A 26146-nucleotide genomic window follows, 5' to 3' on the forward strand; every position below is an offset into this window, starting at 1 on the left:
GCGGGCTGTGCTGTCCGAGCTTGGAGCACAACTAAGGGCGCCATCCCACACACGGACAGAGCGCTACTCATGGGGAAGGAGACAGATGGCGCAAAAGGCAGCCCCTTCGTGACCTGGAATGTGCAGGACACAGCCAGGAGCCGGGGATGCCTTCTGTGGCGTGTGGCTTCTGTCTCCTCCTACCTGGGGGCTGGCCAACCGGCCGGCTGCACGCGCGTGGGAAGAGAGTTCCACCGGCCACACGTGGCCGTCCCTGCGGCCCCGGGGCTGCTCTCATCTGCAGCCGCAGAGCTGCGACGAGAACCGTGCTATTTTTGGATAATCCAGCAACAACAACTACAACTACAGAGCCAAGCAGAACCATGCTGTGACTGCTGAGCCACGCGGGCCAGCGGGCTGCCAGGAGCAGCGCACGTGCCCTCCTGCTACCCGCGGCTCGACCCTCCTCCATCCCTCAGGGACAGAGCACATGGGTCCAGAGTACCTGCGGCTGGGACGGCAGCGGAGGGGCGGGCATCTGTGCCTTCCCGGGCACCGGGCCGTGCAGGGCCAGCTGTGTGGGCTGCGGGGCAGGCGCGGGATGCTGGCTAGCGGGGGGCCCCGGGGCTGGGGCGTTCGCCTGCTGCGTCTTCACGGGCATCTGGAGCTGCGGCTGCGGCTCCACCATCTGTGGCTGCTGTGGAAACTGCAGCGCCGGCGGCAGCGGCGCGGCGGGGAGGCTGGCGGGGGGCAGCCTGCCGGGGAGCTGCGGTGGCGGTGTGTGCAGGCTGGCGGCGTTCTGCACCGGGGGCCCCGTGGACGGGTCGTACTGCTGCTGGCTCTGCTTCTGGCCCGAGAGCTGAGTGGCGTGCGGGGCGGGCGGCATCCCTCCTGTAAGACAGGAAGACCCGCAGCACTGACTCGGGGGCTCAGGCGCATCCGTCCGCCAGAGCCAGACCGCGCGCCCCAGTGCCTGCCACAGACCCACTGCTCAGCCATCGTGCACGCGAACGGGAAGTTTAACTGGCGAGAGATTCCAGTTATATCAGCTCTAATGTTGTACACGGGCACAGGACAGAGGAAAGGAGGCGCGTGACCTCTGCGGGTTAGCATCAGACAGCGGTAGTGAACACCCACAGGCTCCTGCCGCAGCGGCCACCAAGAAACACACACAAACGGAAACTGCAGAGAAGCTCAAGGACACGGACACGTGCGGCTCTGCTGAAGGGGCAAAAACTGGTCTCTGGGGGTTCTTCACACTGTATTAACTGTGGCTCGGGGACACCCCGATTTTGGAAGCCGCGCCACACATGCCGGCGCGACTGCACGTGCTCCAGGCAGGCGGCACCGGGTGCTCTCTGCACCTCCGGAGCCACACGGCCGGGTCTGGCGCTGGGTCTTACCTTGAACTGTCGGCATTAACTGCTGGAGAGGAACTCCTGTATTCACCCCTGGGTGCTGGAAAACTACCCCTTGGTGACCCACTTCAAGTCGAGGTCGCTTAGACTGCTCTAGAATAATTTTCAGAAAAGGTGCAGTTTGATGTAAAAATGAAACCACAGAAGTAGTAGAAAAAAACGTGTAAGTGTTTTTATAATATTTGAACAGGGAGGCCTTTCTAGGCATGAACCCAAATCCAGAAGTCATAAAAGATTAGCGAAATAATTCTTCACTGAATGCTTGCACACGTAAGAGGAGGCATCACGAGAGGCCGAGGGCAAGCCACGGCCTGAGCGACGGCACGTGCAGCACGCGCAACGGCGAGGGCGCCTGGCTCGGCGCCGGGGACCCCGCCGGAGCGGCGGGGGCATCGGCGCCCGGACCGGGGACCCTGCCGGACCGGCGGGGGCATCGGCGCCCAGAGTGGGCAAAGGGCGCGGACAGCTGGCAGAGGGGCGGACCCACACCGGTCCACAAACATGAGAACGTACTGTGCAAGCTTGCTGAAAGAAATCCACAGGATTTAGTTTTTCACCCATCTTATGTGTAAAGATTAAAAAGATTGATCACACTTAATAAAACAGCCAAAATGTGCGAGAACCAGAAACGGCTGACGGGAGTGGAAACTGGCCCTTTGCTTTTGGAGGGTAATTCAGCAGCACCAACACTTAGCTGTACGTACGCTCTGATCTAGCAATTTTCTCTCTGGTTTCTCCTTTAGCTATGTTAATGAACATGTAGGAAAAAAGTATAAGACCAGATGTGCAATCTTGTGTTGATTATAATAGAAAAAAGGTGGTACTAATAAACACACACCACAAAGGTCTAATGAATAAAAAAGGAAATGCCCCAGCACAAGAGGACTATGCAGCCATCAAAAAAAAACAAAAAACAACAAAAAAAAACGTGGACATGTGTGTGGGGGGCGAGGGGTGGAGAACGCGGCCAATGGCCAGGGAAGATGGCCAGGCAAGTTCGTACTGAGCCGTAACAGTGCACACACATGCTCCAAGCCCACGTTTCCAGAATGGCACGTGGGGTGACAACACTTGTGTGGACAGAAGAATTCTGTCAAAATATACAATCCTCGACGGCACTACCTCTGGCTACAGAGCGGGCAGGAAACACCTCGCCACAAGTAGACTGAAGTTACACCCCTGGAACTGTTTTAAAATTTTAGATAAAATGTGGATTGTTTAGCATTTGAAGAAAAAAATTCAGTTTGAAAAAATGAATGACACCTTGAAAAAGCTAGCGGTTTTGCATCAAGTCGTATCCTGAGGACTCGGAGGCTAGAAATGCACTCAGAAAACCAGAATGGAGTGCCCCTGCCAGACCGACGAACCCCACCTTCGAACCCCCACCTTCGGTACACGGGAGCACTCACGGAAACACCTCGTTAACTGATACTCACCAAAGGAAAAACTAACTTTCAAGTGGAAAGAAACTAAGCAAAGCTAAGTTCTTCAGCCCTCACGCCTGAGAAACACGGGCCACGGCGCTGTACCCCACACTGAGAGGCTGGCTGGGTCCTGAGGCCCCCTGGGCCTGGGCTCTGTGACATACCTGCCGGGGGTCCTGCTTGCTGCCTCTTAAAGGGGTCCGTTTCTATGGAACTGCCAGCCCCTGACACCAGGGTCCCTGCGAGGGCTTGCTGCTGGAAAAAAAAAATTAAAGAATGAGATTTTGATAATTTAAGTGCCTCAGAAGAATGACTAAAACTACAACTATCATTATTATCCCAAACATTGACCTCATCCCTTCTCGGTAAGAGAAATATCATCTACCCAACGTATTTAAGTATGCACACGCAATGTATCACTTACATATGTGGTAAATTAAAGTTCTAACTTACCTCTGGAAGGAAAAAAAGGACTTGTAAAAGGTGTATTATTCTGGTTTTAAGTGGAATTTCAGATCAATGCATATCTAGTCCTTCAGAAACAAAATGGCTTTTGTACACAGAACAGCAAGCAGCCCGAGGGGAACTGCGGGCAGCATTAGCCTGAGACATGAGACTACAGCTTAGCCGCCCTGGCCAGTCACACTGCCCGTCACCACTCGTCCCCCCAAAAACCAAAGCTGAGTCATAACAAAGGCTGACACTGTTTTCCTCCTGGGAAACGGCACCAAACTGCCAAGTGATAACAGTCTGACTGGAACTTCCAAATGGCATTTGGACAGCTACCACCCTACCTGATGCATACAGTGTGTGAAATGGACAGAGGTCACTTTAAATATGCGAATAAAAAGCTACTGACCAAGACGGAAACGAGCTGTTGGGCCACCCTGCACCGTCCTTGTGGGGACACGAAACACTACGGGTGATGTTTAACTATCGCCAGTTGCTAATTTTTGAATGATTCAATTATGTCTACTTAGCGAGACACTTTAAATGCACAGTTACAGGTGCCTAAGCAAAGTCGCCATTCCCCGAGGAGGACGCTGACCCTCGGAGCCCTGGGAAGGGACACTGCGTGCCAGTGCCGGCCACGCGGCAGGCTCCCTGCTGCCTCACGACCGAGAAGCTTCGGAGCAGTGGGAAGGGACAATGAGCAGCGTTTACTTTTCACGAAGACGTGAGGAAGGAGGGGATGGAGAGGTGGGTGGAGGGGGGAGGACAGGAAAGAACGATTTGAGGAACAGACAGTATGTGAACAGCGGTTACCTCTGGGGACAGGCTTACAGGAAGTTTATAATAATGTGTGTGCGCACTTTTCTAAATTTTCCAAACATTTACAACGAACGTGTATTACTTATATAATCAAGAGAAGGGTTTTTGTTTTTTAATGGAAGAAGCGGATATAAAGGGCTCTGCGTCCAGTAGTGGCCAAGTACTTCCTATTGGACCAAACACTCCAGATTCATGTACACTCCAGACGAAACGTGACAACGAGGCAGGCAGACACGGGACCGGGCCAGACACAGCCCACTGGCCTGCGGAGCTCTGGGCCGGGAGCGGGAGGCACCAGGGGGGCGAGGGAGGGGATGGCACAGGAGGCGGCGGGAGATGCGAGGCCTGAGCTCCCGGCCCCAGCGCGGCGGCCCCGAGGCACGCAGACACGCAGACCCTAAGCACAGCCACGACCACACCGAGGTCTCAGGTGCCCACGCTCAGGGGACAGAGTGTACGGTTCCGATTCGATCACGTTAACTAACGGTGAGAGCGAAACCGTCCCAACTCTTCAGAAGCAGGAAAGAGAAGCCATCGTTCCCAGCATTCGGACCCCAATGCAACGTTCCTCCAAAACGCGAAGCAGAAAACATGAGCCGCACTCGGGAAAGCATCAGGGGACACCAGCCCCAGCGACCCCGCCGGACCTGGCAGCGGCGTCTCGGAGGGGTGCCGGGGACAGGAAGAAAACGTTTAATGAAGGACAGAAAAAAGGGAACCATTCAAAGAGCAAACCAAATGAAGACTCCAGAACTGGAAAACGCCTGAAATGGAATGAATGCATTGGCGAGGCCGAACAGCAGAGCGGGGACGCAGAGTCAGTGGACGGAAACGTCCTGAGAGACAGCAAGAGGTGGCCTGGACCTGGAGACTCGCTGGAGACTCTGGCGGCCCAGACGGAGCAGAGCGGCTGCAGGATGGGCGGAAAGCACGGCACAGGGAGCCCCGAGGCGGATGCCAGGGGTCCGCTCCTACCGGCTTGGGGGCGACCCACGGGAACGAGGAGTCTTTTCCACAAGATGGTGCTGCAGGACTGGAGATCCATGTGGAAGAATGGATAACGTGGACTTCATCAAAATAAACCCTTCTCCAAAAGGCCGACCTCTCCTCTGACTTCCTCACTGCCCTCTCTTGGTTTTCAGAACGACTTTTAGTTTTATCTTATACTACCTTTACAACCATTTTATTGGGAAAGATACTGCTTACTTTAAAATATGAACTTAATTTTAATTAAATCACTTATCAGAACTTTTTAAAAAGAAAAAGCATTCTCATAGCGAAAAGGGATGCTCTGAGATGGGAACTGAATTCTGGCTTTCTGTTTTAAAACAGACAACGTCAAAGTGAACTTTACCCACTAAAGATGATAAAATTTACAGGGCGTTGAAAAACGACATCGAGAAAAACACCTGAAGGAACTGGAGACGTGGCTCACAGAAGACCCCCGGCCCGTCTGCCACCTGAGAGGAGGCCAGGCTGACGTGCCCTGGAGGGAGAATCAAGACCAGCGGCTGCAGCTGGCAGTGACTTGGGGCGCACTGTCGCCCAATTTAAGGAAGCGCACAGACTGTAAGCTACCTGGAACTGTGGTGCTCCTGAGGCCGGTGCTCGGGGCTGAGGGACGGTGACCCCCCGAGCGCCGCAGGACCGACTGGGCCAAGGCATCAGGCCTCTCAAGTCGAGCTTCTAGAAGTAGTCTCCCCCGGACGAATCTTGGGTCCAGGGAACGGAGGAAAGCACAGTGTGCTCACGCTTGCCTGCGTGAAAGTACGCCTGTTCTGGCAAGCTGAACCGCCACGTCACACCTACACCTAGTGGCACACGTAGAAACGTGAACCCGTGTAAGAACTCGAAAACAATAGTCGGGGCATGGTTACAGAACTATTTAATTATTCTTCCTAACGTCATAATCACTGAAAAATAATCTCCAATTAGGATGGTTTTTAAAGATCTAAGTAAGTGTAATAAAACAGTGTCGCTTCGCATACAACAACTGCACTCTGGAGCCTCAACGCTTTCTGAAAGCAGAAAATCAAGACGCAGAGAACTCTCGAATTCGTTGCTAGAGCATACCTAGCAACAGATCAGTTTATTATAAAAATCCTGTAATTGCTTGCAAATAACAAAATTCACTCTTAAACTTTTAAGAATGCTTAACAGTGCTGGCAAGGGTATAACAAAACTGGGAGCACTTACATATTTCTAGCACCACTTCTAGCTAAAAACAAAGTGACAATGTACAGTGAACACCTTAAACAGACTTTCTTCATTCACTGATGCCGCTCCTAATCTTTTCTAAATAGGACATAACCTAAAATTAGAAAAATAGTTTAAATGAATTATAGTTCCTCAAAGTGATGGGAGTATTAAGAGCTGTTAAAATGAGAATTATTAAAAGTGTAAAACATAAAGAGTTCGTTAAATGAAATTTTAAAGAGTGTAAATACACTATGTTGATTGTTAGGATGATGGAAATCATGAGCAATTATTCATTTTCTCTAACAGAAAATTGACTGAAAGATACTCTCTACTTAGAATGGTTCTTTTTCATACGTAAATGTGTGTACGTGCGTGTGTGTATATGTATTATTTGTCACACAGCACCTCTGCACGCAATGCTGCTGCCTTGAAGTCTTCTGGAAGCAGACAGAAATGGATGCCCATGCAGCACAGAGAGCTCTGGACTGATTCCCTGAGTTCCAGTAAAAATTGTACAAATCAGTTGGAAACATCGCAACCACACTGAGGTTTTTCCCAAGAAAACGAAGGGCATGTTTTACAGTTCAAGTCTTTAACAGTCCCTCCGTTTCCTATTTCCTTTGGCAGCCACTAATATTTGCCTCAGAAAGCGGCAATTCCTCTTTTCATCTCTTAAACATTTTTTGAGATATATCACATATACAAAACAAATTATTAACATACGTATGTGACTTTTATAGCATAGTAAGGTGAATCAGAATTTAAGTGCTGGAATATGAGTGTTCACTGAGCAGTCTGTTCAACTTTTGTTTGAAAATTTTCGTATTAAAATACTGAGAAGGAAAGCGGAAAAACTTACACGTGCGGTTTAGAAGAGTAATAACCCAGAGGTCACCATGGACTCGTCCCAAGGCTAAAGTCAAGTGCTTCTTTCGCGCCCGGAACCCCGCGCGCACACCATGGAGGCGTCCCCTCCCTGCCAGCGTACCAGCTACCTGACCTCTGTGACCTTCCCTGTAGCGGCCTCACACGGCGGCTTGTTCGGTCCCACTAACCAGTGAACAGTCGCTGAAGGAACTCCGCACCTGTGCTCCCCTGTAAGCCCCCCGAGGCACAGGGCGCTGCTGAGACCAGCCCCCGGCCACACGTGCAGCGACTCATTCCCACCCATCACCGAGCAGGCTGCGGCTGGGGACATTTCGGTTCTTCCCGGTTTGGGGTTATTCCAGACCGTACTTCTAGGACACTACTGCGGGTGTGTTCTGGCACATGAACCGAAGGGTGCCCTTGGAGTGGGCAGAAGGCCTGCCCATGCCCACCTTCTCCAGCCATGCCCATTTCCAAGTGCCCCCCGCCACACTCCGGCAGACGCCAGCCCCACTGATCCACATCAAGGGCTGTCCCAGGTGGTTCCCAGCGATGCAGCGAGTGTGACCGTCACAGGACAGCGCGCATCCTCATGAGTCTAGCTTCCACTGCCCCACTGTCCTACCGCGGACATTGGCCCATGCAGGCTACACGTGTACCACTGTCCTGCGTTCCCCTGCACATCAATGGGCAAGAGGCCCCACTAATCAACTGACGATCTCCCGTTTAACAAATCTTCCCTTCGACTGTATCAAACTCATGCCCAGAAGCACCCAAGCACCTGGGTCAAGTTAGTGTCCCCCACTGAAAGGAACCGGACCCCTGGAGCAACGCCCACTCCCTGCGCTGGGTGAGGGTGTGCTTGATGAGCCCTGAGCGCCTTGTGCCAGAAGGCCAGGAAACACTCGGCGGGTGTCTTGGGGCAGAAGTGTCAAAAGCACATGACGGCCAGCCTGGAGGGGCTCCAAGTGGCCAAATTACAGAAAACGGAGCATCAGAAACGGTGGATGGGGGAGGCTGGGCAGCAGATGACTAGCAGGGGAAACGAGGGGACGTCACAGGAGTGGAGATCGTGACAGGCACGTGGGTTCCATGGCACGCGCCGAACTCAACGCACCGTCGCACTCAAGGTGTGCGCACTCCCTGCTTATAAGCCACGCTTACGGACCAAAGAAGAAAAGCATCACACGATCATACGCTGTATAAATGGAGAAAAAGCATTTGACAAAATTCGACATCCATTCATGATAAATGCTAGGATTAAAGGACTTTCCCTCGCCTTTGATAAATGACATCTACAAAACCTACAGCTGACGCCACACCTGACCTTTTCCCACTGAGGCCGGGAAGAAGGTGAGAATGTTCTCCCTGCTCCTCGTCTGATCTTCGCCAACGCAATAAGGCGAGGAAAAGAAATTAACGAAACATGCGGAGAAGAAAAAAATAAATCTTGCTTTCTTTGCAGACATGATTCTCTCTGTATAAAATCCCATGGAATCTACAAAAAAGCTCCTGAAACTAATAAATGAGTTTAGCAAGTTTGCAAAATACAGGTTCAAATAATCAACTGTAATTCCTATATACCTGCAATGAATTATAACTCTTAGGTACCATTTACAATACCATAGAAAAAATGGAATACGTAGGCATAAATTTTACAAAACACATATAGAATTGGGATGCTTAAAAGTACAAAACACTGAAGAAAGAAATCAAGGAAGACCCAAATAAATGTAGAGATGTACCATATCCCTGGACTGGAAGATGCAATATTGTCAAGATATTACTTCTCCCCAAACTGGTCAACAGATTCAATGCAATTCCAGTCAAAATCTTAGCAGGATGTTTTGTAGATATTGTAGATATGGAAAGAATCTAGAATGACCTAACCGATTTTGGAAAGAAAAAAAAAACAACGGAGTTAAAGAACTCATGCTGCCTGACTTCAAAACTTACGACAAAACTACAGTAGTCAAGACTGTGGCACTAGGAAAAAGACAGCCAGGCGGGTGAATGAGAGGGAAGTATCTAGAAGTAGACCCGCACTGTAGGACCATCTGATTACTGGCAAACTTGCAAAATATGAGAAGGAAGAGAGTCTCGAAACAGACCCACATCGCTTCTCAGCCTTTTGGCTAAGATCAAGGGTAGAAGCAGACCCACACACGTAGGACCAACTGATTACTGGCAAACTCGCAAAGTCAATTCAACATATGCGATCTTTTTGAGAAATGGCACAGGAACAATTGGATATTGATATGCAAAGAAATGAACATATGCTAGCCACATCACAAAACTTCAAAATGGATCACAGATCAAAATGCAAAGCATGAAACTATACAACTTACAGAAGAAAACAAAAAATTTTTGTGACCTTGGGTTGAGCACAGTTCTTAGATATGATGTCAAAAGCACAATCCAAAAACAGAAAAAAACTGATTGAAAGACTACATCAACACTTAAAACTTTTGCTCTATGAAAAAAAATAGTATTAAGAAAAAGATAAGCCACAGAATAGGAAAAAAATTTGCAAATTTATATGCCAAAAACCTATATCCAAATGCTGCAGGACTCTCAAATGCAACAATGAAATAATTGGCTCAAGGAAAAGGATGGGTGAAAAGGACGAACAGATACTCCCCCAAAGCTGACACGCTGATGTCAAACGAACACATGAAAACTACGTATCGCCACGAGTCTCTGGCTCCGCAAACTGACACTCCCACACAGGTCAGAGTGACCGCAGCCGTACCGCGTGCTGGAGAGGGCGCGGGTGTGGCAGAGCCACCGTGGGGGGTTAGCGGGCTCCACGGAGTCGAGCCTTCGGTTGGCAGGCAACCCAGCGACCTGCCTCCCAGGCCTTCACGCACACGAGAGGGCCTGTGTTCACACAAAAAGCTGTATGTGAACGTTCACAGCAACTTTATTCTTAAGAGCCCCAAACCAGAAGCGACCCGAATGTCCTTGAAGGGTGAATGGGTGAGCTGGGAACATGCGTGTGATGGAGGCGCCCCCGGCAAACAGCTCTGGTGCGTGCTGCCGCGTGCGTGAGCCTCCAACACACGGAGCCCACTGTGAGCACCCGGATCGAAGGGCAACATAGTGCATGACTCCATTTACGTTTTATGCTGGAAAAGGCAAGATCGGGGATGGAGACAGAGGTTAAGGGAGGGTGAGATGCGACCACAGAGGCATGAGAGGGGCCAGACACCTGGGAGGCGACAGCAGGCCTTGATTCCTGACCATGGTGGTCCTCTCATTCTCTCGACTGTGTGTTTGTCGAAACTCGTGGAACCACAGACCGAAAAGAGTAAGCTATACTGAATTAATTAAGTTTAAATGAACAAGTAAATGCCATTGGTGACATTTATAAGCCACTAATTAACATAAGAACCACATACAAATTCATAAATGGAAGAGGAAGCGCATCAGGGCAGCAGGGTGCTGTGAGCGCACGCGGAAGAGATGACACAGCTGGACCTCAAAGTATCTTTCCCAGATTACTCACTGTCCGCCCAACCGAAAGTAATAACCTTACACTGGAAAAGCCCGGTGGGCCGGCTAGGGGACTAGCTGACGTCATGTCCGCAGCATCGATGGCCACGGCATCACTCCTGCGGTATTCCTCTCCAAGATGCACGATCTGCACCAGACACAAGCGAGCAACACACGATGCCACAGCGAAGGGCAGTCTGCAGAACTGGCCTGGACTCCTCAAAAACGTGGACGTCCTAAGGGGCCGGCCGAGACGAAGGCAGACCGAAGAGGCATGACGACTAAACGCGGTGGGCGATCCAGCACCCCTGGGACGTCGCCTGGACAGGCAGCGACGCCTGCCTCTGAGCTGGGCGTGGTCGCAGGCCTGTATCTCCGCAAAGCCGCCTGACGTGAACGCTGTGCTGTGGCCAGGGCAGACAGCGCTCTTAGCTGCGACGCGCTGAAGCACTTAGGGGTGGCGTACGTGCACGACAGGATGTGTGCGATGCACGCTCAGACAGCTGAGGGGAATGTGTGTGCACGTGTATGCGAGAACGACAGCAATGCACATGCGGCTGAAGTTAACGACTGGCGACCTGGGCCAAGGACATGGGGGAGCTCTCTAGTGTTACTGCAACTTGTATATACGTTTGAAATGATATCAAAACTAAAAAAATTAAAACATCACCACCAAGATGAAACTGCTCTCAGAACCCAGCACAATCGATTCCAAAAACTACTAGAATCTGGCCTGTACTTTTCGGTCCTTGGTGTTACTAATGGAACACAAAGTGATTTAATTAAAAAAAAAAAATCAGTTTGCATTCAATTAACATCCATTTAGAAGCCTGAGGCCCTGGTGATTTCAGGTGTGTTTAATGCCAATGTTTCTTCTAGCTACAGAAGATGTCAAGTTATCATCTCCCTAAAGCTTTTTCTTTCTGTTTCGCACTGTTCTCAAAATTACAGAGAGAAGACAAAAGAAAGAACCAACATTTAAACACAGCACACAAGGAACCCTGGGCATACACCGGACAGGACTGTGAGGATTCGATGACATGCATGCTGACGCTACAACTGCATTACAGGGCAATACAAAAAAGTGATGCATTGAGAGCTGGGTATTTATTTACTCATGCAATTTAATTTTGTAATTCTATATGCAGGAAGACGTCTTTATTTTTTTTAAATAAGGATGGGCTCTGGAAAAAAATGTTGAAGAGCAAATAGTAATTGAAGGTTAAAATACCTGGATGAAGGAAAAGTTTGGGATGAGACTACATTTGAGAACCATCGAAAAGTACCTGAAACGGTTGCTGCTGGGATGAAAAAGCAGCAGAAACATTTGGAGGAAGCTGGGTTGCTATAGCAACGGGAGTACCAGTCTGCCCATCCTTTCCTGTCACAACCTTTACCTGAGAGGAAATATTTTGAGAAAAAAAGGCAACATAATTTTTAAGACTGCGCAAAACTTCGTTAGAATTTTATTGCTGATATCTCACTGATGATGTCTGGTGTTTAAAATGGAATGTTTTTGCATCAGATCCTGTAAAAGGACAACAAACTGATTTATGAAAGATTTATAACATAACAATCTAACTCAACTGCAGATCTTGCAGGAACTCCAATTTAACCCACAGGTGCAACATCCTCAGATTCTGCAACTTCACATTCTAAAAAGTGGGGACGGCAGACAGCCTTCAGGAGCGAGGCCCTGACGACCTCGCCAGCCGCGGCACGGCAGCCACTCCATCGCCCACCGTGTGGAGGTCAGAATGGCCAAAGTCTATTTTGACAAGAAGTTATAAAAAGGGACTTATTTTTCTTCATGAGCACAGATAAGGGGGATTGAGCCTACAGACAACATTGGTGTACAAACATAAAGAGAATTGAATTTCACTGTTTCACAGAGGTGAAATCCTTAATCACATAAACCTTTTGGAAAATAAAAATGGTCCATTCTGGAAAGGGTGTTAAACACAAAATGGCAAAGCCACACAGATACGTCCATAAATATCAATGGGGACGGCTGAGCAAAGAGACCAGTTTTTGTTCACCAAAGGCTGATTTCTTTGCAGGAGAAGAGTGACAAAGATTCAAATTGTTTTAGCTGTATCATAAAACAAAGTCAGCTCAACCGACATAGTGCACACTACACAACACAAAGGCACAAATACAGTGCGTGACAGTCCCCCTCACTACTGCCCTGCTGTGATTAGCTTCTTTTTTGAGAAGTGCAAATAAAGGGTTAGGAAAAAGTCTCAACTGGGTGATTATTAAGCACCATTCCAGGCACCCAAAAATGTCATTATCTAAAAATGAATCTAACTGGAATATCACTCAGTAAGTACTTGTATAACTGTGAGTTTAAAATATGATCTCAAAACTAAATATTTATGTATATTTAAGTCCCCTGTTGAAAAACCACGTTCATGGTGTTTTACTGGGTGGACCGCTACAGGCGAAATGTGAAAGCTGCAAAGCCAGCCGGAGGGCGTGTGCCTTTGGCTCCAGCACCTGCACCCCGGGGACCAGGCTGGGGCACCCAGGCCGGCTCTCCGACCTGGAGGGGCCCTGCTCTAACTGGCAGCACGGGGTCTGCACCCGCCCCCACGGACCACAGCAGCAAAGTCCACCTTCCATTCGCCTCCCGGTCACAGCCTGATGGAACCACATGTGAGGCGCACCCGGGCTCGGCTGCGCGGCACGGCCCTCTAGCAATACACCGCCGCGTCTCACCTCATCATTGATAACCTCAGACTTCTCCTCCTCCTCCTGCTCCTCCTCCTCCTCCTCCTCCTCCTCCTCCAGGTCCAGGTCGTTCTGCCTAAGATAAGCCTGCAGTGGGGCGTAGTGCTTCTTCTTAAAAGCCAAGAAGTCCATCATGTTTCCTTGCAGGTGTTGCAGGAAGAACAGCTCGATCAGGTACTCCTTGAAGGCCTCGCGCAGCGCCTCCATCTCCCGGTGGTGATAGTCCAGGCACTGCTTCCGCATCTGGGCCAGCTCCGGGGAGGCCGGGGGGATCTCCTCCAGCTTCTTGGGAGCCTTTCTGCCGCCCACGCTCCCCGCGGCCGACAGAGGAAGGCCGGACAGGCCCGGGAGCACCGCAGTCCTGGAAGGGCTGGTGGGGGGCGGCGGGGACGCCATCCCAAACGCTGACACACCCCCGACCCCGACCCCGGGGAGCAGAGGTCTGGTCAGCGGCGGCCCCTGCAGCACCTGCTGCTGCGGGATCAGCTGGCCCTGGATGATGCTGCTGATCTGCGGCGGCAGGCTCGCCGCAGCCATGTGGCTAGGGCTGGCCAGGGGCGGCAGGCCAGCCCCGCCCGAGGCCGCGGGGCTCTGGGGCCCCAGGTGGTGGACAGTGCCCCCAGACTGCGCGTGGGGCTGGGACAGTCTCCGTTCTCGGGCCGCAAGGGGAGCCCCTGCGTGCTGCAGCGGGACCTGGGTTCCCTGGGCCATCTGCCCGAGGCCCGAGCCCTCCTGAAACACAAAGTGGCCGCCCGCGGACGGGCTCAGGCTGATCTGCCTCACTAGCACGCTGGCGTCCACGAAGCCCCCACTGGGGCTGCCGCTGCACAGGCTCAGGCCGGGGCCAGGGGCGCCCGGCCGCACACTCTGCAGGCCCGGCCCCGGCCCAGGACTGGGCTGGGTGGGGCTCTGAGTCTGCACCTGCTGGGACAGCGGCGAGGTGACCTGGATGTATGACGGCGATCCGTGCTCAAAGCGCCTCGGCTGGGCGCTGAACTGGAAGCCCGGAGAGGTGGGGCTGGGGAGCGGCAGAGGGGCGAGCGTGAGCGCCGGGTTCCCGCCCACCACTGGCCCCACGCTCTGCAGGGCGATGTTCACGCTCGGCCCTGCCGCGGGGCTCCTGCTCATCAGCTGCTGAACTTGGAACCCGGGCGACTGGGGTGCCGACGGGCTGGCCGAGGGCGCGAAGGGCGTGGCGGGGGACGGGGGTGGGTTTGGGCGGGCCGGCTGCTCTTCTTCGCCGCCGGCGAAGGCCCGGGACCGCTGCAGCTGGTGCTGGACATTCTGAGGGCCGCTGCCATGGTGCATTATCGCCCCCCTTTTTTATCCAACTTAATGTTCTCCTGAAAAATCAAAGTTAAAATCAAGTTACTTAAAATCAAGCACAGACAACCACGTGATCACCGCCTATTACGAGAACCGCTCAGCAGCGCTGGATGCTCTGCAGGTCCGTCCCCACTGGCACCTGGTGCAAATGCGTGTTCCCAAGGAGCTGCGCGCTGGCACTGGGGACGGTCTCCTTCAGCACAGATGAGGGACATGTCCTTCTGGGTCACTGCTGTGCCCGGGCCAGGGCACAGCCAGGCGGGAGTAGGTGAGTGATGCCAGCCAGCTACCCAGGGAGGCAGCTAGCATCGCCTGCTCGAAGCCAAGCAGGATGTGACCTGGGCACAGGCGCTGGTGACCGGTGTGTTTCTTCCTGGACACCTTCTCCCAGCTCAGAGGCTGTTCTCTGGGTTCTCACACGTAGTGGACTGTGTGCTGTCTCTCCACGTGGAGGGACGGGGACCTGCTCGCCGCCATCTGGGCCAGGAGGCGGTCATGACGGCTGCCAAACGCAGGCGTGCAGCACAAGAATACGCCATGATCCCTCCGTCACCAGACCCATGGCCGAAGCTGTCGAGAGCCAGTGGTTCTCAGGAAGGCCTGGCTCCCCACTGTAACTCCCCGTGAATCGGCTGTGAATATAAGGAGCCCCCATAACACGTCGGACCCCGTGCTCCTGCGGGGGGTTGGGGCAGGCCTGGGCCAGAGAGCTGGCCTGGGGAGGCACGCAGCCTGTCACGGGAGCCAGGACAATACCTGACCACACCTCACACCTCCACATTCTCGGGAAAGCACAGCGAGAGGAGAACACGACCAGCCAGGAGAGGACCCATCGGGGCTGGAAACTCTGGGGGCTGGTGCACAACGTCGAAGGGGCTCATGGCCCCAAAATGACTCGGTATTAGGACCAGACAAAGGGGAGGCTGAGTGGAAGGCACCGCTGAGGGAGGTCAGCCTTCATGACAGGAGACATCAGAGGGCAGAGTGGGAACACCAAATCTGAGGTGAGACAGAGAACGCTCCCACGTCAGACTTGGCTAGCGCCTCGGTGTCCCCTGGGAACAGGATGACAACCACAGCTCCCAGGGCCATCTGCTCCCCACTGTGCTGGGTCATGGGCTTAGAAATGCCAGTCCACCGTGTAAAACCCTCGTTCTCAGTGGGCACACCAGCTCCCCCCCCAGACGAGTAGGAGTGTCATTTCACGTTCAGGGCACCATGCTTACCAGAGAAAATGCACAAGGAAAGAAAAACGTCAAAGCCAGAAGGTACAAATTTACAAAGGTAAAATACACACAGGTAAAATTAATCTCACAGTTTCAAACCCTGGTGAAATACACACACATGTAAATACTCTCACAATTCCAGATCCCTGGTTAAAATACACATACATATGAATGATCTCACAGTCCAGGCTCCTGGTGAAATACACACACAGATAAATAATTTCAGTCCCAAACCCTGGTTGGAACACACATACACGTAAATGATCTCACAGTCCAAAGCCCTGGTGAAACACACGTAAATGTTCATAACCTCACAGGCCAGTGCCCTGATGAAACATACACATACGTGTGAATGACCTCTCAATGCCAGGACTCTGGTTAAAATACTCACATATGAGAATAACTTCACAGTCCTGAACCCTGGTGAAATACACGCATGTATGAGTGACCTTATTCTCCTGAGACCCCGTACAAACATGTGTATGTATGAATACTCTCACAGCTCCAGACCCCTGGTGAAATACACGTATGTGTGAATAACCTCACAGCCCCAGAACCCCAGTAAAAACATACATACGTATGACTGATCTCACAGTCTCGGCGCCTGGTGAAACACACGTGCATGAAATCAGACGCGAGCGGGCGCGCTCAGGGTGGAATGGCCGCAGACACGCGTATGAAACCGAAAGCTACAGACGGATGCTTGCCCCAGCGAAGGCTGCGGAGGCATGGCGATCGGCACACCCTGTGCATGGCGGCGAAGGCACTTTCTGCTCTGACAGCCCTCAAAGGACGGAGCCCCGGAACCAGAGCAAGCTTCGGCAAACGTGTGTGCATGGGGAGCCAGGCTCAGTGGGGAACGGTGCTCACATCCCAGCCCAGGAGCCCACTCCCACCTTCGCCCTGCCAGCCGAGAGCCAGGCAGAGTGGGTGGGCGCTGTGGGCGCAGTATGGCAGGGGAACTCTTAGGTATGCTGTTGCTTTCAAAACAAGGTTTTGATTCTGACCCTTTAATGTAAGCATCATGAGGGAGATTTGTGTGAGAATGCAACAAAAACAATACGCAAACACATCGGGCACATCTGAGTTACTTCCCTGGAATACATTCCTAGAATATCGAAAACGATAACGATAAGAGGACAACGGCCAGAAAGAAACGCTCTCACATGACAATAATTTACAGCACCGGGGGGAAGGTAAGAATGAGGAGGAAAAATGTCATGACAACTGAACGACATGCTGAAAAAAATTCTGATCGCGAGTCATGCACCACAATAAATGCATTTTTATAACATTTCAGGTTTTATGCTAGATGTAAAGAAATCAAAACAGGAAAACTTAAGAATACAAAAGTACATACTTACTGAAGCTCTGAAAGGGACTCCATTTCTTAAATTTAAAACAGTAACATGTCTGAAAAGATGAATTTGAAGGCATGCAACTTAAAAATGTCTAAAACTCAAAAGTAAACCATCAAAACCCAAACCCAAATATCTTGGGAAGAATATCTGAAGCGATTACACAAAACCTGCCAGCAGAACGACAGCACGCGCTCCCGCTCACCCCAAATCCCGGCAGAAGGGCGAGCGGAGAACGCGGGAGGCGCAGGCAGAGGGCGGCGGGCGAGGGGCCCCGCCGCGCCCTCGGACACGGCGCCCCCTGCGGCTCACGAGAGCCCTGCAGATGAAGCGCTGGGTCCCAGAGCCCCCCCACAGACCGGGTGCCGGCGGCTGACGGGAGACAGGGCAGAGTCTGCAAGGGCCCCGAGGCCGCGACGTCCCCAACAGGGTGGGAGACAGTGGTGGGAAAGCAGGGTGGGGGAGAACCTCTGATCCTATTACATTTGACCTGGTAATCCTTCTGGAAATCTCTCCTAAGCAAATTCACCTATTTTTTTTTTAATTGTGCGTAAATCTCCACTATAGGACAATGCAGTAAAAGTAAAAAGCATAAGCGGAAACATCCAGTGCTCAAGTCCCGAATGGAGACTGTGTGATGAAGGCGGAGACTTCGTCAGATATGTCATTAAGTGAAAAAAGCGAACACCAATCACAGCACGCGGCACTGCCATTAAAGACGGCATGACACGACACTCTGGGACAGAGACTGGGCGGAACGTCTCGGGCTGAAGGAGGGGAAGAGCGGGCCTGAGGGCGGCAGGAGGGCCCCGGCTCCACTGCCGGAGGCCGGCGTCTGGCTGCTGCGAGCTCACGGCCCAGTCAGAAAAACCAACCGCTGCTCTCCTAGGGCGGCGTTTCCCCAACGCCTGGCACAGCGCCGCTCGGACGGCGCAGCTGCCCCGACAGCCGCACGACGTTTTACTCTGAACGTCCGCGTCTCTTACGTGAAGATCCCTCAAAGCAGCTGGAACGGACCACTAAGCTCGTGACTTCTGGGGCGCCGCTGCCCGGGACGCGGCTGAGGCCAGTGGGTGACAGCATGACGCGGCCTGGCGAGGAGCAAGGCCCCGGTCGCTGCGACGCTCACCAGTGCCGTTGGCCGGGACAGTGCGAACCACGGGCTCGCCGTCTGCGCCTGCTGCTGCTCTCGGGACGTCCCGACACCAACGAAGGGCGTGCGCGGACGCTGGCGAACGCCGCTCCTGGGCCCTGTCCTCAGTGTGGGGCGGGGGGCCCGAGGCTGGGACCAGACTGCCAGGGGCGGTGGGCACTGGGGCCCCACGGCAGCCGCACACACCTTGCCAGAGTGCTGGCAGCAAGGGGCTGGGAGCCCTTTTCTTTCAACGAGAAGGGCGCTCAGCTCACGAGCCCTGCTGCCTCCCCAAACCGTCGCCCTGCGCCCTCTGCCCACACGCGACACGGGCCAGAAAGGCTGGTCTCACGCTCTGCACAGTTCTGCCAGAGAAAGGGCGCTGGGCTGGGAGGAGGGCGAGGGGAAGGGGCGGGAGCAAGGGCTGGGACACAGCAAGCACCACCTCAGGGCGGAGAGGACAGACGGACCGACGGGGATGTAGGGAGGACAGAGTGTCATGACTAGTGTCTGGGAATATTTTCAAGAGAACACTCCAGGACGCAATTCGACAGTAGGCGTCGAGTCATACACCACATTCACACGTGACCCAGTAACCTGACTTCCGGGTCAGCCTAAGAAAAACTCGGAGGCGTGTTCCCACACGCAGCGGTACTCACGAGACAGCGCAGAAGAGACGGCAATACACGCACCTTCGGTACATTTATGCAAAAAACGTTAATGATAAACCAGGGACAGGGTACATGTTGACTCGTTCAGCTGCCCTTCCATGCTTTCCAAATTTGTCCTTAATCGGCAAGGGCCGCAGTCCCCGTGCTGACCCTGCCAGTCGCCACGCGGGTGTGCCCCCTCCCTGCCCTGCAGCTGGTGTGCTCACATGACTCGCTTCCGCGACGAGGCGGGGGTACCGCGTGCCACGCTGACTCTTTCCCGCTCTGGTAGCGCGGTTAACAGTTAAGTTCTCCCTGAACATCATCGACAGGTTCTGTGACTTCACGGAAAACGACATAATAAAACCAACTTCACCACGGGCTACTTGATATAAACGAGAGTTACGTTCCTACAGCATCTCACCAATTCGAGGACCCGCTCGTAGGAGGCACGGAGACGAGGCCTGCGCGAGCACGTGGCGAGCTGCTGCAGGCAACAGCGGTGCGCACGACACCCTCTCGTGGGACGCCACTGGCGTCTGCGGCACACCTGGGAACTGCAGCACACCAGGCTGATCACAGCCGCCGGCACGTGGAGGAAACAACGCGCCACACTCAGAACAGGCTCTGCACACCAGCCAGCCCTGCAAAGCCCACGGTCCTCATCCCTCAGAAGCGGAGCCCCGCTCCGGCCAGTGCCGGTCCTTGGCCTCCTGCCATTCGCCCAGCGAGCCCCACAGGGCTGCGCGGCCACGAACTCGCCTCGCCAACATCTGCAGCCCGAAGAGGGAAACGCCTCCCACAGACAGACTGCTGTTCTTAAGACTGCGGAGATGTTTAAAATAAAGGCATTTTTAAGAAATACTAAATTCATAGAAGCTTTCATGGATGCTACAGATTTAAAACCCAAATTTCTTAGATCAGCCCCTGGAGACAAGTAATAGTCAGACCCTCCCCCACCCCCCGAGCCCCGTCCACACCCACAGCTCATACCATTCACAAAAAAATAATTCTGGGGGGTAAAAAAATCAAATCATGAAAATATTTTGTAATATATGTTTTTTAAAAATTTATGTTTATAACCTTGTGGTACAGAAGAATTTTCTAAATATGGTATGAAACCTAGAAACTTTAATTTTAAAAAACAATTGACAAATTTTACTAAAGAAAACATTACAATAAGTTGAGAGACTGATAAAAAATATTTGAAGCATATGTAACAGAGAAAAGGTCAGCCATCCTAAACATACTGACACTTCTCACAAATCAAGAAGAGCCAAACCATCCAAGAAGAGGCTACAATCAACAATTCTGCAAGAAATACAAATGGAAAACATCAAACATGCTCAACCTCGTTGACAAAATGTGAACTAAAGGGAGAAAACTACCTGTTGTGCAGTAGGTTAGCAAAAGCCAAAAAGATTGCCACAGTCCAGGCTCGGCGAGGGCACTGGGCGGGGCCCCACCAGCCCTGGCTTTCCGGGGCGCAGGCTACATCACCAGGCACAACCCCGACATGTGCTGATCAAGGAGCTCCACCTTTGCGGCCTCCTCAGGAGAACTACAGCTGTCCCAAGGTGATCGCGACAGTACTGCTCACAGCACTGAAACTGCAAACCACCCAGATGCGCACCTTTCGGGAACTTTGGCAGGATGTGGTATCGCCACTCCTTAGAGACGGCCACTGAGAAAGGAGGAGGACATCGCTGTACTAAAATCACACATCGTGAGTAAGGCTGAACATATGTACAGCGTACACAGGCACAGGCAGACATGAGCACTGGACACAGATGCGTGTGTGTCTCCGGATGTCTCTACACACATTAAAAGAAACATCTTAGGCCGACCGGGCTGTGTGCGGCGTGAGGGCGGGGTCAGTGCTTCGCGTGGCTGGAGCAGACGCGGCCCTTGCCCTCTCTCCCTCCCGCCTCTGCCTGGCTCCCGTTCCAGGTCTCTGCGGGGAAGGGAAGTCCAACGATACAAGACCCCTCAGGACGAGAGGGAAGGGTTCTGCCCTGAACCCCGAGTCCTGAGGCTCTTCCCCCCACCTCTCGCTGAGGCACTGAGCTGACAGGGCCAAGGGTGGTCATTAAAAGCCCAGGACCTCTAAGGACACACTTCGTACCCAAGCAGGGCTTTGGAATTGCGCCCGGTCAGTGCGTTAGTCCCGACCGTGTTCATGGATGAACCGCCAGCACCCCAACACCGCCTGGCACATCGGGGACGCTCGGAGAGTACGTGGTGAGAGGGAGACAAGCAAGGAGTGAAGTGAGGACCAAGGCTGAAGAGACGGGAGCAACAGGGCTCCAAGGGCCGACGACACCACACCGCGGAGTCCCCGCGCCAGCCGCAAGGGAGAGGCTGGCGAGCGTGAGTGCCCGGGCTAGGTGCAGATTAAGACACAGCCTGCTACGCACATTTATTTCCGTATTTTTCAACCAGGATATTTCACACAGTCTCACGCTGTCACCTCATCCACTAGAAACACCCAAGCACTGGCCACATCCCACCTGGGGACACGTGGCGGGAGCTGAGTGGAGGCGCTCCAGGCTGCCCGGCTCACTGTGGTCACTGCCGCCGGCCCGTGCCTCCCCGGGCCAACGTGAAGGCCAAATGCTGTGCACCGCTCAGGCAGCGCGGCCGGTCCGGTGGAGAAGTGCCCAAGAGAGGACGCAACCCTGGTGTCCAAGGCCAGGCAGCATCGGGGCACAGAGCCCCCTGTGGGCCGCGAGGGGACACTCAGCGGCAGGCGCCGGGACACCCTGCAGTGACAAGGAGACTTCCACACACCATCGGCAGGGTGACCCAGAACCAGGCTGACCCGCCCCACTCAGGTCGCTATCCGTCAAAACGCTTTGAGTGTCTCCACAAGGCTGCTCACGAGTGACGATCTAAAGGTCTGGTCCCGTTCACTCCCAGCCTACATTTACGAAATGGGATTTCCTGTTACAAAAACCGGTAAGACCTGGAGCTGAATTTTTAAAGCACGTTAACTTGTAAATCTATCGCTCGTAATAAAAGAAATGCAAATTAACACCGGGCTGAAATATCATTTCTCATCTATCAGACTGACAAAAATTCAAAAGCCAGACAACATGCTCTGTTGGTGAGGCCCTGTCCACTCTGCTGGGGGACACAAGGTGTCCGACCTACAGAGGTCTGACACCATTTAACGAAACTACGCACGCTCTTCTCGTTGGACCCGGCAGTCCCACTACAAATTCACCCTGAACGGCCACCTCCAACATGAAAATGCATGGGCGCAAAGCTCGTCCATCCCGGCATTATTTGTAAACGCACAACGCTGGGGACATACTGCACGTCCCACTTCAGAGACTGGCCAACGGAGTGCCATGCCACATGTACAAAAGCGTGAGGGCAAGTTCCAGGTGACAGTAAGTCGGACAAGCAAAGTGCAAGGGGCTGTACCTGGATTATTACTTTTGTATAAGGGCGAGCGACAGATGGAAGGATGGACGGATGTGTGACAAAGCAGGTGTGGTAAATGTTAACAGAACTAGGCGGGGGGTATCCAGATGTTTACTGTAAAATTCAACTTTTGTCTACCTTAGAAATTTTTCATGGTAAAACGTTACATAGAAAATATTTTCTATATCAGATGGTAATTGGCTAGATGTCACTCAACAAATAAAAGGTTAAAACGAAAATCCTACATGCTCACAATGAAATGTGCATCCTCCCGCCGCAGCGTGATGGTTCTATGCTGGTTCCTAAAACACATAAATCACAAAGGATGCAGACGGGGCTGACCTGAGCTTCACACAGTGCGTCACTGCACAGAGCGACCGGCCTGGGAGGGTGCTGCAGTGCAGAAACACGTGAGCCCAGACTCGACGTCGCCGGTGTACCCCAAAGTTAACAGGCTACGAAGCCGAATTCACGGTGGTGCTGGTAGGTCTTCAACCTGATGGGCAGAGGCCCCGGAACTAGACCAGGCGGGATCTATCTCGGCTTCACAGGAACATTCAAGACAGGCCGAAGTGCTTCCTCAGACACCACACGATGAAGGCACAAACCCCACTCGTTAGTCTGCTGCTGCTTCTCAATCTCTTTCTGTGGCCCCCTAAGGAGCCTATGTAGGCGTTTCTCTCCTAATCACACCTCCGCCAGAAAACTGTAACACCACAGCTGCTATCCTGTACCATCTGTTGATGCACCGTGACCCTTTGGGAGGCCACAAACCACGGTCACATCTAAGGTATTTTCACCCTCCTCTCAAGAACCAATGTTCACCCCTTTGTAGAGGATATTCATGGAGAATGCAAGTTCTCAGGTGTAGGAAGAAACCTGGAAAATGGGCACCCACTCAGTTCTGAGGAAGCCAAGAGTGGAAAGAGAAAGGAGGAACTCTGCCGTCTTCCATGTAGTTCTGTACTGTCTGACCATCACGCAATGTGACTTATTTACTACTTGTGTAAAAGCCAAATGTCCTCCAGCAGGTGCATGAAAAGACTGTGGCCCACCCACACCATGGAACACTTGAGAAATATAAGGAAACAAACTCTGGTACCCGCAGCAACCTAGATGAATCTCCAACACACTGTACTCAGTGACAAGCTAGATTCAAAATGCCCCAAACCATGTGTTCCTTTACCTGACATCTTGGAAAACAGATCGGCAGCTGCTAAGGGCTGGTGGGGAGGAAGTGACTAGAAAGGAAGCACAAGAAAACCGTCTGGGGTAGAACTGTTCTGAACCCTGAATGTCGTGGAAATTACACGTTTGTCAAAATTCTTGGGATTCTACACCCTAAAAAGTGAGTACTGTGTGTAAATTTAAAAAAAGCTAAGAAAATGGCAACGTGAGGATGTGCAAAGACCTTCTCTTCCATTCAAACGTGATTTTCAAAATTTGTTTCTATAATAATGCATCAAAACAAGATAAAAATTTCTGTTGACTAGAAATAAAGAAGAAATCGCAGAGGGGGTGGGCCTGAGATGACAGGCCCCAAGGAGGCTCAGTCTACAAGAAATAGTAATGGCCAGGGTCTGGTCTCCTAAAGTAAGGGCACATGGCCCCTCTGCAGGTGGCTGAGGAGCAGAGCCAGGCTTGTCCACCTGAAAGAAGAGCCTCAAATGGCCGCAGGCCACAGCAGAAGTCAGCGGCTTGCCCTTGGCAGAGAAGCAAGCAGACTACCCAGACACACCCTGCCACCATACAGACCCTGAACGAATGCAAAGCCTGGACAAGGCATGGACTCCGAGGCTAAACTGAGCAGCCACGAACCCCGACAGAGAAGGAAAGGTTGATTCCCACACCAGATGAGCACCGAGACATAAGAAGGACGCGGGGCCGAGCGTGCCAACAGGAGAATTCACTGCCAGGGAACCGAGGGGGACAGACCCTGTGGACAGTCCATGTGAAGAGCGCCCCTTGATGCAAGGCCACGTAGCTGCATCCTTCCATGAATGGCCTTGAACACACCCAACTCCAACCTGACTCCCTCCCTTTTACATCTTACAGAAATCCAGAATCGACATCAAACCTCACCTCCTGCCCGAGTCTCTCTCTGCTGGAAAAGCCAACCTCCCTCCTCAGGCCCCTCTAACTAATCACCCCCGTATGTCGAGGTCCTACCAAATCCACTGGCTTTGGGAACAAACTCGTGCACTATTTACTCAAGTATTTACTGAGTGTGTGCTTCATGAGACAGTATTTGAAGCTCTGGGTCTCCAAGAGTGAAAAAGCATAGTTCCTGCCCAAGAAAAGGGGGCAGTCACGCAAAACAAAGCAGCAAGTGCCAGGGCATCAGTGCGATGGGGAGCCTAGGCAAGATGAGGGGTGCGGCTGGTGGGTGAGGTGGGCACGGTGCTGGCTCTCCGGGCAGCCTCTCTGAAGGGGGACTTCTGGAAAGAGAACTTGCTGAGCCAGACCTGTGGTGTGTAGGGACCCGGTGTTCCAGGCGGAGCTGACATGTGAGGATGCAGGGATGTGAGGTCACAGGCAGCAGGGACCTGGTCACAAGGGGCTTCATAAACCCCCTTAAGCACTTTGGCTTTTTTCCTGAGGGAAATGAGAAACCACGAAGGGCTCTGAACACAGAAGTGCACAATCTGATTTCAGTTTTAAAACATCACCAGGCTGCTGTGCTGGGTCAAGCGCAGAGCAGCTCCGCGAGCAGACAGCAGGGAGATGTGGGAATCGCCCGAGTGACAGATGATGCGGGGGCTCGAACCAAGAAGGCAGCGAGCAGCAGCGGGATTTGAGATCAATTTTGAAAGTGCTGACGGATCAGACTTAGGACGGGGAAGAAATGCAGAGACCACAAAAGTTCTGACCCGAGCAACTGGGAGAACAGAGCCCCCGCCGCCCTGGCCCTCACACCTGGTGGCAGCCGCCACCTGCATGGATGGAGACGCTATGGTGTGCTAGAGGCAGGCTTCACACCTGGAAAATGCAGCCGGGAGATACTGGCATGTGACCTACACACTCAGGACATACTGGCATGTGACGTATAGCCACGACAATGGATGAAATCACCTGAGAGCAGAGACCAGAGAGGAGGTCTGAGGACCGCCCTGAAGCATTGTAACACAGGAAAGGGAGATGAGGAGCCAACAAGGAGGCTGGAGGCAGCAGCCAGCAAGGAAAAAGGAGAATCAACAGTGGTGTCTCGGCGCCACCGAGAGACAGTACTTCAATGAAGCCGTGAGTAGCACGGTCCAAGGCTGCTGCCAGAGGCACTTGGCAACGTGGCGGCCCCAGTAACCCCCAAGAGGAGCTGTTTCAGACAAGAGGTGGAACCAAAAGCTTGACTGACGCTGGTTCCAGAAAAAGGGGAAGAGGACAAGATTAGAGCCATGGCCTGGAGAAGGCAGCACGGGCGGATCCAGTCACGCAGGATGTCAAACACGCAGCGGATCAGATACTCCGGCACCGACGGCGATTAGGCAGAGGACTGAAGGGCACGCGACCCCCCCGGGCGCGGGTTCTTAAAAGCACGTCAAGCTGCATTATACACTTCCAACTACAGAAAAGAAACGAGGGGGCCTGGGGGTGGGTGAAAAGGGGGAAGGGATTAGGAAGTCCAAACTGGTAGTGACAGA

At 52.6% G+C, this 26146-nt stretch overlaps 1 protein-coding gene across 17 annotated transcripts in view; it reads right to left on the reverse strand.

Annotated features, from left to right (window-relative positions):
* EP400 (E1A binding protein p400) overlaps positions 1 to 26146 on the reverse strand; it is a 76529-nt gene that overhangs the window by 49375 nt on the left and 1008 nt on the right. For 6 of the 17 annotated variants that reach the window (XM_036220300.1, XM_036220292.1, XM_016145997.2 and 3 more), the window contains exons 2-6: positions 13376 to 14730; positions 11941 to 12051; positions 2986 to 3076; positions 1383 to 1490; positions 485 to 870 (exon numbers count right to left, since the gene is read on the reverse strand). In XM_036220300.1, the coding sequence (XP_036076193.1) occupies positions 485 to 870; positions 1383 to 1490; positions 2986 to 3076; positions 11941 to 12051; positions 13376 to 14695 (2016 nt within the window). In that variant the 5' untranslated portion in view covers positions 14696 to 14730. Of the gene's footprint in view, positions 1 to 484; positions 871 to 1382; positions 1491 to 2046; positions 2052 to 2981; positions 3077 to 11940; positions 12052 to 13375; positions 17563 to 26146 lie in introns of those variants that run through there. The other 11 variants (XM_036220297.1, XM_036220296.1, XM_036220291.1 and 8 more) reach the window with 10 other exon arrangements.

Source organism: Rousettus aegyptiacus, unplaced genomic scaffold (assembly GCF_014176215.1).
Source record: "Rousettus aegyptiacus isolate mRouAeg1 unplaced genomic scaffold, mRouAeg1.p scaffold_m13_p_5, whole genome shotgun sequence".
Taxonomy (NCBI): domain Eukaryota; kingdom Metazoa; phylum Chordata; class Mammalia; order Chiroptera; family Pteropodidae; genus Rousettus; species Rousettus aegyptiacus.